This window comes from Muntiacus reevesi, chromosome 4 (genome assembly GCF_963930625.1).
Source record: "Muntiacus reevesi chromosome 4, mMunRee1.1, whole genome shotgun sequence".
In the NCBI taxonomy this organism is placed as follows: Eukaryota; Metazoa; Chordata; class Mammalia; order Artiodactyla; family Cervidae; genus Muntiacus; species Muntiacus reevesi.
In genome coordinates, this window is record NC_089252.1 from 69,418,236 (window position 1) to 69,431,607 (window position 13,372).

At 41.0% G+C, this 13,372-nt stretch overlaps 1 protein-coding gene across 15 annotated transcripts in view; it reads left to right on the forward strand.

Annotated features, from left to right (window-relative positions):
• ARPP21 (cAMP regulated phosphoprotein 21) overlaps positions 1-13,372 on the forward strand; it is a 158,016-nt gene that overhangs the window by 60,976 nt on the left and 83,668 nt on the right. For 11 of the 15 annotated variants that reach the window (XM_065932953.1, XM_065932960.1, XM_065932964.1 and 8 more), the window contains exons 10-11: positions 7,482-7,590; positions 9,429-9,530. In XM_065932953.1, the coding sequence (XP_065789025.1) occupies positions 7,482-7,590; positions 9,429-9,530 (211 nt within the window). The remainder of the gene's footprint in view (positions 1-7,481; positions 7,591-9,428; positions 9,531-13,372) is intronic. The other 4 variants (XM_065932961.1, XM_065932962.1, XM_065932963.1 and 1 more) reach the window with 1 other exon arrangement.

Genomic DNA, 13,372 nt, shown 5'->3' on the forward strand with positions numbered 1-13,372 from the left:
CTAATTTTCACTTTCTCTCTTTTGCTTATTTTTCTACCTGTGTAGTCCAGAGCAGCTCATTGTTCTTTTCTTAGACAATTTCTATACCTCTCCCCTTTTCTCCCTCCAAGAGAAAAGAGGCATGTTCAAGGTGTATCATTTGAAGACTAGAAACCATCTACTTTCCCTTATATTTTCCAAAGGGCCAAGATCAGTCATAGGCAGAGAGAATCCCATGTATATCTGAATGCCTTTGCTTGTGTCAGAGCAACTATTTAACTAGTTTTTAAAAATCTTCATATTAAAACATTGTCATCTCTTGAGCATTTTTTTCTTCTGTCTTTCACATTCTCCCACTATCTTTGCCTCCAATCCCCTAGTCTAACAGCACAGAGCCAGGAAAGAAATGGTAGGTCTACTGGGGAGAGAGGATATAGGCCCTCACAAGCAGGAAACAAGAATATGACTCAGAGGCAGACGTTGGGGGTGACACTTAAGAGTCTAGTGCTCAGGAGCCCAAGTGCCTGATTCCCAGTGTGGACGTGGGTTTTGGCCAGGAGTGAGGAGTGATATATAGTGACCTCCATGGTTTGCTTGTTTCTTGCCCAAAGGATGATTCACTGAGCTAGCTATTTGATAAATCTCAAGAACCATGAACCTGGTTCTGATTGAGCCCAACAGAGCATCTCTCTAGGTGAAGCGGGTGAGCCCAGTTGACTTTGTTAAACATCCCTGAGATGAGGCACGCTGACTTCTCCTGTGAGCAGGACTAGGGACCCGCCACCCTCTCGGGCAGACTAGTGAGAAGTGGCCAGCAACTCGGCAGGGTCAAGGGGCGTCTGTTCCGCTTAGTTTCCTAAAGGGCTCAGGTTGAAGATGGGAATCTTTAGTTCTTGAACCTTAACCACTTCACTCCTGGCAGGTGATAAAGTGCATTTATCTCTTCCTCTTCTTCCCACATCTACTCTGCTTCTTTTCCTTTGGCTGGAATGTGAATGGCAGTGGGAATGAACTGAGCAGCGTCCTGAGACGATGCTTGCTTATTAATCTTCGGAAGAGGACCTAGTATCACTGTCTCCAGCCCCTCTTGGAAACTCTTTGAGTGGTTGGTTGGCAGCCTGTCATTTCTAAACAGGGCAAATTTACTCTACACTTTTTATAGGAAAAGTGTTGAAAATCATCTGACTTGAAGCCAAAGGTCAGGAAACTAATGAAGAATTACATTCCTCTCAAGAAAACCGTGAAAATTTTTTTTTTCCTAAGCACACAACCTACTTCTTTAAACAGTTCTCCAGCCCAAAGTTAAGACTTATTTATTAATATTGGTCAACCCGCATATCATTTCTCTCCAATGTGTTTTCTCATATTGTTTTCCTCAAATACCTCAGACAACACCAGGGTCTGTAGGTGAGAAAGACATACGTCGTTGAGGAGAGAAAATAAACTGTGTTATGTTCCTTTCCCAATGTAAAATTATTTATGGGCCTCTGAGTATTGAATGTATAATTTACTGTTTAATTTTGGAATGAAACATGCACCTACCTTCTATAATGTTAATATCTCGAATATAACTTTTTTAAAAAGAGCTTTTGTATTCATTAAAAATAATTTCCAAGTATCTAGCTAACTAGCTCTCAGCTAGGCTGAGATTCATGTCTTGATCTTATCTGGTCTCTTCACAAAAGATCAAGCCTGAAATCCACCACTCCTGTCACTCAGCCATGATTGAGGTTTGGAGAACAAGAACTAACATGAACAGAATCAATACCCCAAATGATGATAAAATCAAGAAGCAAACCAAACACTATCCTTTCACTGAGACCAGACCCACTGTATTTGTTTTTTGCTTGTTCTTTTCTTTCTTTCTTTTTTTTTTTTTTTACAAAATCCTAATTTACATTTAATTTTTAAAAAGTAAACAGAGAACTCAGTTAATGTTAATACCAAGATGAATACTAAAACTGTGATGCAAAACTCCAAAACCACAGAACACACTGGATTAAAAACTGTCCTGCCAAAACTTAGAGCTGAGATAAGACCCATTTTCTTAATTCTTTCAAGTGCCAAGCATTTCTCAGACATTCCATACTTTCCACAGAAGTACATATACATCAGATCCATCTTCTTCCTATTCAGAGTTTATTGGAGGAGCCAGGAACATTTTGATCAGGACTGTGTGCATGTGTGTGTGAATACATGGTATGTAATTGCCAGCCTAGGCGTATAAGTGTGTAAAGACATTATCTGTATTTCACAGTTTGCAGCAGTTTAGAGGAAGGTTCACTAAACATGAACTATTTATAGTATCTATATACTATAAATACTACATAGGGTATTTTCCTATATGTATGGTAGTTTTGAAGGGAGACAGATTATGGTGACTTGGTTCATTCCATCTGCAGCTTGGCCTCCTGTAGGCAGCAGAAATAGGCCGAGTTTCTGCAGGCTCCCTTCGTTGCTTCTAGATCCACGTTGAGGAGGAGCAGTCATGTTAGCACTTGTACCTTGGTGGAAGTTGAAGGCCAGAGCCTGTTTACAATGAATCTTCGTGGTGTCGTTCCTGTGTCTTTGTTAATCTTAAGGGTTTCTGCTACTGGAGAGGCTGTGAGCGTATCACTATGGCTCTAGGAAAAATGGAACTGAGGTACAGAGAAAGAGAAGTTGTAGTTTGTTGGTTGAAGGTGTTTGGTTTCCAGACTTAAATGCTAGAATACTGAATTTGTAAGGTGTGGTCTCATTTCAAAGTGAATCAAAAGGACAAGATGAAAGCAGAAATTATAAAATATGTAAAGAAGAATGTAGGACTTTCTTTTATAAATAAGAAGTATCAATTGTCAATGTGCTTCCCCAGGTGTCCCAGCAGAAGAATCCACCTGCCAATGCAGGAGATGAAGGAGACATGGGTCCAATCCCTGGGTCAGGAAGTGCCTGGAGGAGGTCATGGCAACCCACTCCAGTATTCTTGCCTGGATAATCCCATGGACAGAGGAGTCTGGCAGGCTACAGTCCATGGGGTCGCAGAGTGTGACGCAACTGAGCGCGCACACACACACACACACACACACACACATCGGTTGTCAATGTTGTAATTGAATATTTTCCCATGTAAAGGGAACAGGGCCACTTAGACTTCTCTAATGTGTTTGACTATTAAAATATTTTCAACGAATGTGTTACACATAAAACATTTCATCCTGTTATGCACAGCCACGTTTCTTTGTTAAGATGTATGCATGTTGATGATCATCTTTCCATTATTCAGGATGAAATTCAAAGATGTCCCTTGCTGCTCCTCTGCGTCTAGCAGAATTGAATTCTTCCCTTTGTGTATATGTTGGGGGAGGAAGCGGGGAGTGATTAAGCTGAACTGCTTGGAAGAAAAGTAATATATCTGGTTTCAAGAAACTGGCAGTGAGAATAAAGCACTGAAAATACTTCTGGATCAAAAAGATAAAAAACATAATAAAGCATGCTCATCTTTTTCTAAGCTTCAGGTGAGGAAAAAAACTAAAACGGGAACCAGTTGAGTAGGACAGTTTGATAGTCTCATGCAATGGTGTTTCACTCAGCCACTGTTGTTTTTTAGTCACTAAGTCATGTCCAACTCTGCGCGACCCCATGACTGTAGCCGGCCAGGCTCCTCTGTCCATGAGATTCTCCAGGCAAGAATACTGGGGTGGGTTACCACGCCCTCCTCTTCTGGGGGATCTTCTGACCTAGGGATCAAACTCGCGTCTCCTGTGCATTGGCAGGCAGATTCTTCACCACCTGAGGCATCACGGAAGTCCCTCTCAGTTCATGAGCTTTGTCTGTCTAATCAAGAACAATGAGGAGTTGATTCAAACTTTTGAAGGGATTGACTAGAGGATCCCAAGACGGACTGGAAATGCTAGTGTTGTTCTCCACACATGAACGATGAGTGCCACAGTAGATACCTGCTATGAATCGTGGGAAAACACTTTTTTTTAAACCTAAGAAGAGGAATATATTTTTTTTTTAATCACGAAAAAACATTAGATTTGTTTTCTCTGCTTTTTGGAATGATAAACAGACAGTAGAAATAACTCATGGACTAAAGTCTTCCAGGAAAAATAATGTAGGCATGTATAATGCATGGCCACGAGATACATAGTAAACTCTAGTTGTCATTAATTTAATAAGTAGTGTGACCTTTTGCAGCTTTGAGGAGTTTTTCTTAGAGTTATATCTTCATCTTGATCCATTGAAAGTAGTTCATCACCACTTTAAATGAAGGTCCATACCATATTACTGTAGTTTCATTCATTTTGTGGCTAAGAAATAATATTGCTATGATGTTAAATGAGTGGTTAAAAGGATTCTTAAAAGCTTTAATCTGATAGTGCATTACTGGTAATTTTTAGTGCAGCCACATGTAATGTTTCGGTCATAAACTACAGTTTGCATGAGTTTAAACTGAAAATTACTCCTTACCTCTAGATAAGTCTCTATAAAGTCAACCTGGGAAAATCTTATTATGTTTATTTTATTCCTTTTATGCAAACTTCAAATGGTCACTTTATAATCTTTCAAAACATTTTTGGTAAGTCAAGAAATGATTAGTTATTTGTACTATTAATTTCTAATGTTTGAATACAAATTTTTTTGAAAACAGTTGTGGATGATGCCCTCTGCATAATTTATATCAGAGTAACAAATATCATTGCTCTCAATAATATTTACATTATCGATTCAGACAAGCTCCTTTGACTACCCCTACTTAAGTGATGGATGTGTTTTTCCTGAATATGTCCTGCTGTGAAATAAAAATAAGCCAGCGCTATGAAGAAATGCAAATGAAGTTTCAAAAATAATGGTTAAATAGCTCTTGTGTAACTGTAATGACACTTTAAACTGAGAAGTTCCCATACTAAAAAAGTTAAAATTCCCATTTCCACCTCTTTTCCTCCAATGTGAAAACCTTTTCTTTAATGACACCATTAGTTTTGGTCAGCTTGCAGTCAAACATAAATCTGATTTTTAAAGATGTTCCTAATGTTCTGAATTTGAATTTATGTTCCTACTAACCCAACTCTACCCTGTTCTGTTTTACAATTTAAACATTTATGAATTTATGACTGGATATCTTAGTGATTCTTTGATCTGTCCCTGAGTTACTGTGACTTATATACAGCTATGCTAAATTTTCATACATTCATACACTGAGTCATTTATTCACCCAACCAAATGCCTCCCAATGCCAGGCATGGTTCTAGGCACCAAGGATACACTATTTAAAAAAGCAAAATCTCTACTCACATGGAACTTGCATTACATCTCTGGTTAGTATGCTGAAATCTCACTCTAAATATTTTTCTCCTGAAACAGGACTTTGCATGTGTGCTCAGTCACTTCAGTCGTGTCCAACTCTTTGCAACCCTATGGACTTTAGCCCCATGGGCTCCCCTGTCCATGGGATTCTCCAGGCAAGAATACTGGAGTGGGTTGCCGTTTCCTTCTCCGTAAGAAGAATTTAGTCTGAAGCAAATTCACCCTATGTTCATGGGTGTCATTTCATTTCTAAATGAACATTTACAGATGATTAGCAACAAATACAATAGATAGATCTGTGTGTTTAGCTGTTCTCCAATCATTTCATTGACTAGAGTTTATCAGATGTTCATAGCTCAGAGCTATTAGAAGATTAATTAGCATTGCTACCATTAGCATTTGTGTTCAAGTTAATATCTTAATTTTCCTTGTTACATAAAAATATGTACATAACAATATCTGAGTGGTTAAAAATGTTGGGAAGCTTTAAAAAACTCCTGGAGAATTCTCATTTTCAGTGGCCTGTAGCTATTCATGCTATTATAATATTGTCAGACTTTATAGTGTTATAAGTAATTGAAGGGTCCTGTGACTGGGCTCCGCCAAAATATATTTAATTTCTTTACTGTCAATGATCTCTTCATTATAAAGTGCAAATTTACTCTGTCTCCTTAGTGCTCTGATCTTAAAATGTCATATTCGCACATTCAGATTGCTATATTTTATTCCATGTTAATTCTGGTGGATAACATTTACATTAATATTGAAGATGATATGATGCAGGTTTTCTGTGCTTTATCCTGAGGTGTGAGGCCCTCGCTGACTGAGTACAATGAAAGCAGAAAGAGACTGTTCACTTCTCTGTAAGGAAGTAAGCAGGCTGTTGGATGCCTGTGGCTTAGTGGAAGAATATATAAACTGGAGTCAAGAGTCACTTGAGGGATAGTTTCCTTATCTGTAAAACAGGCAAAAAAAAAAAAAAAAAATTTGTTTCTCCTACATCAAAGTTTTATTGCAAAGACTGAATGAAAGAATGCAGAGATTACATATGATTCCAGAAGCTATAACTGGTATTATTTCAGTTTTCTGGTTTTGTCTGCTCCCCAGTATTATAATAACTGATACATGAGTGCTTAAGGAGACAATATTTCTCAACAAGGTTTGAATTATACACTTAAACTGCTCCTTTGATTTTAAAGTGTTTGCTTATTTGGGAGCTATAAGGAAACAATGAGATTCTCTTAATTACTGGCCACTCATATTAAACAACAGATGCAGTGATTTGGCTTCCTGATGACTGAATGCATACTGAACCCAGGGATGCACAGAAAACCCACCTGGCTTCAGAAGTAATACATAGACCTGAGGGGCACCTTTGAGAGCCATCAGTTACAACTGCTTCTGTACTAGAGAGGGACATTTTAGCACTTCCTCTGTGATTAACCCAAGCACAAGCCATTCACCAAGTTCTCTGGTATGCAGGGACGCTGGTGGGAAATGAACAGGGTGGTGGAGCCCTTTCCTGTAATAATACAAGGTGATTAAGAGGATCTTTAAAAAAATCAATTGACGAATCAATATCATGTAACTGCTTCGAGCATTTTTCCCATGCTAATCAGGCATTAAGTTGTTTAAGCTAAACATCTCCAGTTTCCCCAAGTTACTGAACTGATTTACAAGACATGGTCAAGGATGTCAGTCTGCTGGAGCCAGATTCCAGAGCATCTGTCATTAAAGAAAGATGGAAATAATTCATAGACAGCCCTCTCTCACTGCACATTCAGAAGCTCTCGAAAGGGAAAATATAATAGGAAGTATTCTCCTAGGTTTAATGTAGTAATCCCAAATTCTAAACATATATAGAGAATAAAGGTGGGGACTTAATGAAATTCAGGAGTGACAGAGGTCAAAATAACTATAGAAAATAGAAAATGCACACTATATATTTTCAGACCTTTAAAATTTTGTTTTAACTTCCACCATGGTGAACAGCATGCAGCAAACAAGACTGAATTCCAAACAAAGCAAAGGTATCGTAACGACACATGTGAAGTGACATAGTATTACCTCCATATATTGCCAGCAATTCTAGTATCAAAACCATGTGTAAACTTTTTCTTGAATGCCACTGTGGGGGAAAAAAAGAACACTAAGAAATAACTTTAAACAGGGGAAAAAACTTTTTTTATTGATATGTTTTACTTTGCTGGCAGACCAGAGCAAAGGTTTTGTGAACATTTAAAAGATGAAAAAGGTGAAGAATCCCAGAAGCGGTTTATCTTGAAGCGAGATAACTCTAGTATTGATAAAGAAGACACTCAGGTTGGTTCTCAAGTTTGAGAGTGGCTGACGTTGTTGTTTTGGAAGGTGGGCTGCCTGATGTTCTTGTCGTTCTTCTGTTGTCCCTGCTCCCCCCCCCCCCAAATCTCCCCTGCCTCTGAAAAGAACCCCCCCCCCAACCTCCTGTCCCCCTCCCCTACCTCCCCCTTTGGCATTCGGTGGGTAGCAGAAGACCACGTCATGGTTGCTTCAGCGCTGGCTCTGTGTTGGGCTGCATGGGTGGTGCTTGGCGCAGGCTCTGCTGCATGCCTTGGGGGGGTCGGGGTGCCGCAGGCTCTGAGCTGATGGGAAGAGCTTTGTCAGTTGCATTTCCAGGCGTCTGTGTAACTCTGGCAGTCGTTCCCCTCCCTACAGCTTTGTCCTTCCGTTGTGCACACATTGCGCTGGATTGTCAATACGGACCGCTGACCAACTGATGTAGCTGTAAACAGCAAACCTTGTTATGGTGAGGCCAGGTGGATTTTGCAAACTCTCCCAAAATAAGTCTTCGCAACAAAGAATCGAGTTTATGTTGTAGTCCCCCACCCCTTCCCATGTCTTAACTTCCATGTCAGTTGTTTGCTTGTTTTGCACGAACTGTAACAGAACTTCCTCCTTCCCTGTTTTTTGCTTGTGACAAAAACATTACATTGTTCTAGAATAACTTTATTCAGGAGAACTCGACAAGGCTAGAGAGACTTTTCTCTGGGTGGAGGGGGTGGGTTCCAGGGTGATGAAGAAGAAAACTTAAATGGCAAAAGAAAACACATTTTCAGTGATAAGGAGAACCATAGAAAGTCATACAAATGCCATTACAATTACGCTTCCTGTCTCTGACAATGAAAATAGAGCTTTTATGAAAATGACTTTGCTTTAGAATGCTGAAAGGTAAGACAATCTGCATCACACTCAAGTCATTATTTTAATCACCTACAGTGAGTCACTGTGAGCCAGTATGTGCATCTCTGACTCTTTAAAAAAAGCCACAACAAAAAACTGTCCATCATTTGTATCTCATCTCCTCCCCCCACCACCACCCCCGAACCACACCATGGCTTGAGTTGACTTTGACACATGTGCCTATGTCGTGTACTTAGTGGATGTTTGTTGAATGGATGGATGGATGGATGTGGTTAGTGCAGGGCGTTTGGGAGAGGAATGGCAGGGATAAGATGCAAAAGCAATAGGAACACAGGAAGTGACTCAAATAGAAGGCAGAAGAAGAGCAGTCCTCATGCTGGGTTCTTTGAATTGTTAGTTTACTTGATACTGACCCTAATCCACAGACAGTCTTTTTGAATTCAGTTCCTCCTTTTATCCCAGCTGCAATTCACAGAGTAAGTCGCTGAGTAAATAAAAACACAAATTAGGGTGCAGAGAAATGGTATCCACACCTTCCTTTCTGCCCGTTCCTGCTCTGTTTCTCTGACCACAAGTTTTCAAAGCCATTTATTCTCGTGGTCACCTTGAACTCGCCACTTCTTTTTTCACCACCATTCTGCCTCCTCCTGGGGCATCACATCTCTGCTAAGGAGACAGAACCCATCATATAGCAAACGGGCTGAATACCTGAGGCACATTCAGAGCTTACCTTCCAGAAACACCAAGCTATTTGCATCCAACCAGGAAACAGCCAGGAGTAACAGCACCCCTGCCATCACATGGCACACACCCCACACACATCACCCACCACGACTTCCTCCAGGACCAGAGGGAGTCAGACTTGTCAAGCCCCATTTATTTAAGTGAACATTTATTACTCTCAGCTGACAGTTTTTCTTGACTGCAGATTTCCAACCGCTCACCTTGGGTAACCCTCCTGATTTCTCTTTTCTGTTCAGCAAAACAGAATGCATCCTTTTAGAGATGACAGACGAAGTAAATCAATTGAAGAGAGAGAAGAGGAGTATCAGAGAGTGAGGGAGAGAATATTTGCACATGATGTGAGTAGTTGTTTTCATTGCCTCTTGAGTGCGGTCCCTCTCTCAGCAGTAAGGCAGCCTCGTTCCCCAGACAGGAAGCTGATAGGAATGAGGGAAGCTGGAGGCAGGGAGCTGCCGAAGGGCAGCGGACCAGAGGTGCTTCTGGAAGAGGACCTGGTTCAGGGAAGTGATGGAAAAATAGCCAGAGGTTTGTGTGTGTGTTCCCAAATATAGAGGTCCTATTTGGGGTCAATAAAATAGACCCTAAGTACAGAGAGAGGTTGCCAGCTTTGCAGAAGTCTCTTCATATTTATATTAGCCAACAGATACCAAGTGGTTTTCTTCTTAAGACCAACAATGTGCAGAAGAAAGAATTCCAAAGCAAGAGAAGAGTCAATTGAGCATATACACACAGAATTTCCTGCATTCTTAGCAAGTATGGACACTTTGTTATATCAAAGGTAAATAAAGATACTCATCCCCTCCCCCACCCCATTTTCAGATAAAATTTGTTCCGTGACCCATTTTCAAGGGAATGATCCGAAAACAATTTCTTTTGTTCATATCCCAACAAAGAAAATGTGGTTGGGATTTTTTTTTTTTTAATTCTTTTGCTCACTGTGGCCAAAATTAAATGTGATTAAATTCCATACAAATTAAAAGGTGAAAAAAAACTGAATTTAGATGCAACAGAATGGAAAGGACAAGCTGTTGCTCTAGGCTTTCTCTTCTATGATGAGCTCATTTGGCGGCCTCCAAAAAATGCTGTGGGTTTTTCCCTCTGCAGAGGTATAGCCAGGAGCACCTTTGTGTAGATTCTCTGTGGCCAACACCTCTGTCTTTACTAAGTCACATGGGCATCTGACCTCCTGTTTGATTTGTTCTCATGATTTGTTCCTTTAAAAGCCATTTAGACACCTAGGCGGAGGAGGCGATGACACCCCACTCCAGTACTCTTGCCTGGAAAATCCCATGGACGGAGGAGCCTAGTAGGCTGCAGTCCATGGGGTCGCGAAGAGTCAGACAGGACTGAGTGACTTCACTTTCACTTTTCACTTTCATGCATTGGAGAAGGCAATGGCAATCCACTCCAGTATTCTTGCCTGGAGAATTCCAGGGATGGGGGAGCCTGGTGAGCTGCCATCTACGGGGTCGCACAGAGTTGGACACAACTGAAGCGACTTAGCAGCAGCAGACACCTAGGCATCCATGCTTAACATGGAAGGGGCCTGCTATCCCCGGAGGTTTTAAGCCCAAGCTAGCCTCCCTGATCTTCCACCTTGTGCTGAATACTTTAATATGAACTACAGAGGAAATGACACTCTGCACTTCTTTCACATGCATGTGGATTTCTGTCATCTGCTCTAGAACCTCTCTGCCTTTCTTAGATATATTAAAATGCAATTTTGAATTGAATAGCCTGGTCCAAAGCTTGCAAATTAGGAGAGTGTGAGAGAAGGAGGTTAGGTAGCCATTGTTGAATGATGTCCAGGGACAATTCTAGAAGATTCTAGAAAATCCTTTAATTATGGTCAGAATTCTTGATGGTGCAAAGGACAGTCTGACACGTGGTAGACCTTTCCTTGTGTTTGCTGGATACAAGAACACAGTAATGAGAGGCTCTATTCTAGTCATAATACTGTAATAAACCTATCGTGGACTGGAGATAGAGTATTCCTGTCTGATGACCTTCAAGATGAGAAATTTTTCTGAAAGACAGTTTATTCTCTATTCTCTTTTTCTCTCTCTCCCTCTCTCTCTCTCTCTCTCACACACACACACACACACACACATACACACACACACACTCTCCCTCTTAGTCTAATTCTGGCAAGCCATATAGTTTATGAATGAGTTGTTACATTATAAAGCAAAGAGTAGTCACCCACATAATGTACAAACATTATGCTCTTTTTCTTTGTCACATTGCCAGACACTCAAGAGCCAGTCGACAGCAACTAGCATCACTGCTGCGTGCCTGTGATGGGGGTGACACTTATCCTGCCATCCTTCATTTTTGTATTCTCGGGCCCATAGGAGGTCATCGAAGGGAGGAGGGGTCAGCCTGACTCCTAGTCCACACTGCATTTCCTCACATCCTTGTTCAGGAGATTTAAGAGTAAGGAACCTGGGTTCCAGGCTGAAGATTGGAGGCAAGGGTTCCTGTTTAAAGCCTCTGTGGCCACATGCTGTATTATTATTTTTTTTAACAAGTAAAAGCAGACCTAAATGTGAGACAGCCTGAATGCAAAGCTGTTGTCATAGCCCTTTTATTCCATGAAATATTTCTTCAGCCTTCTCTGCAATGCTGTAGCTGCTTCTCCTTGTGGAGAGGAGGTGTAAACACCTTTGATAGACTCTCTGGTGGCCACCACTTCTGGTTTTACTAATTCAGGTGGGAAACTGGCACGTTTCTGATGCTGATTTTCACTTGATCTCCTAGGGCGGTAGATTTTTTTAATTGGCTTTCTGTACTCAGAGAGCTTCCCAGGTGACTCAGGGGAAGAATCTGCCTACCAATGTAGGAGATGCCCAAGACGTTGGTTTGATCCCTGGGTTGGGATCAAATCCAACTGATTTCCCTGGAGAAGGGTATTGCAACCCACTTCAGTATTCTTGCCTGGAAAATTCCATGGACAGAGGAGCCTGGCAGGCTACAGTCCATGGAATTGCAGAATCAGACATGACTGAGTGACTAAGCGTGACAAAAACAACCCAGAGTGTACTCATGAAGGGCTTCAGAGCTGACTGAAAATCCTTGTTATCACCTGTAAAATATTACATTCACGAGCATATGTGCATTTTTCTAAGGATAAACTCTCTAGTGTTTATCATATTATAAGTTTTCATGACACTTGAACAACCATGAGCCACTGTCCTAGAGGGAAATAAAATGCCAAATGTCTCTCTCCCTTGTCTGATAGCTCTTGTAGACACAATGCAGTCATGCTACTGGTGGTCCCCAAATTTGGCAGTTTAAAAAAGGGAAACAAAAAGCTTCTCATCTCACAGTTTGCAGAGCTCAGGAATGTGGGAGTGGCTTTGCTGAGTGACTGTTTCGTGGTCTCTCTTGAGGCTGCAGTCGGGCTGTCAGTTTGGGCTGGAGTCATCTGCAGATTTGGTGCAGTGGTCTTCTACTCCAGGAATCACTCACGTATCGCCAGCCCTCAGTTCTTGACTGGCTGTCAGCTAGAGGTCTCAGTTCTCACATAGTGAGCTGGGGCTCTCTGTAGGCTTGCAGGTGTCCTCACACATGGCAACTAGCTTTCCCTGGAGCAAGTGATCTGAGAGGAAAAGAAAAAGGGTCCCAGATGGAAGCCGCTGTACTATAAGCTGATCTTGGAAGTGACACATATTCCCTTCTGCTGTATTCTTTCAGACACACAGACCAGCTCTGCCGCACCTGGATGGTACCACACAGGCAAGGGTCCCTGGGGGCCACCCTGTATTAACAGGATATTACCATATTCTCTGTTAAACACAAACTCAAGGGCACAGCAGCAATATGAACTTTCTCGAATACATACGGTAACATAAAGACAGGACCCCCTAGGGAGCCTTTATCTGTATAATTCCAGATTCCCAAATGATCATTACTACCCAAATTGTTAAGGTACACAAGATAATAAGTGTATTAACTCATTTATAAAACAAATGCAAGGAATCCAGCATAAGGAAATTAAGTTATAGACATATAATTTTTTCAAGCTGGTCTTTAATTTAGCACCCACATAATTTAAAAACAGAGGTAATAAAACCAGCTTCCTTTGCCAGTTATTAAGTCGTAGAGTAGTTCAAACAGGTTCAAATGTCGATATACTTAAGTAGGATTATTTTTTCTACTTGAAGTTACAATAGGCATT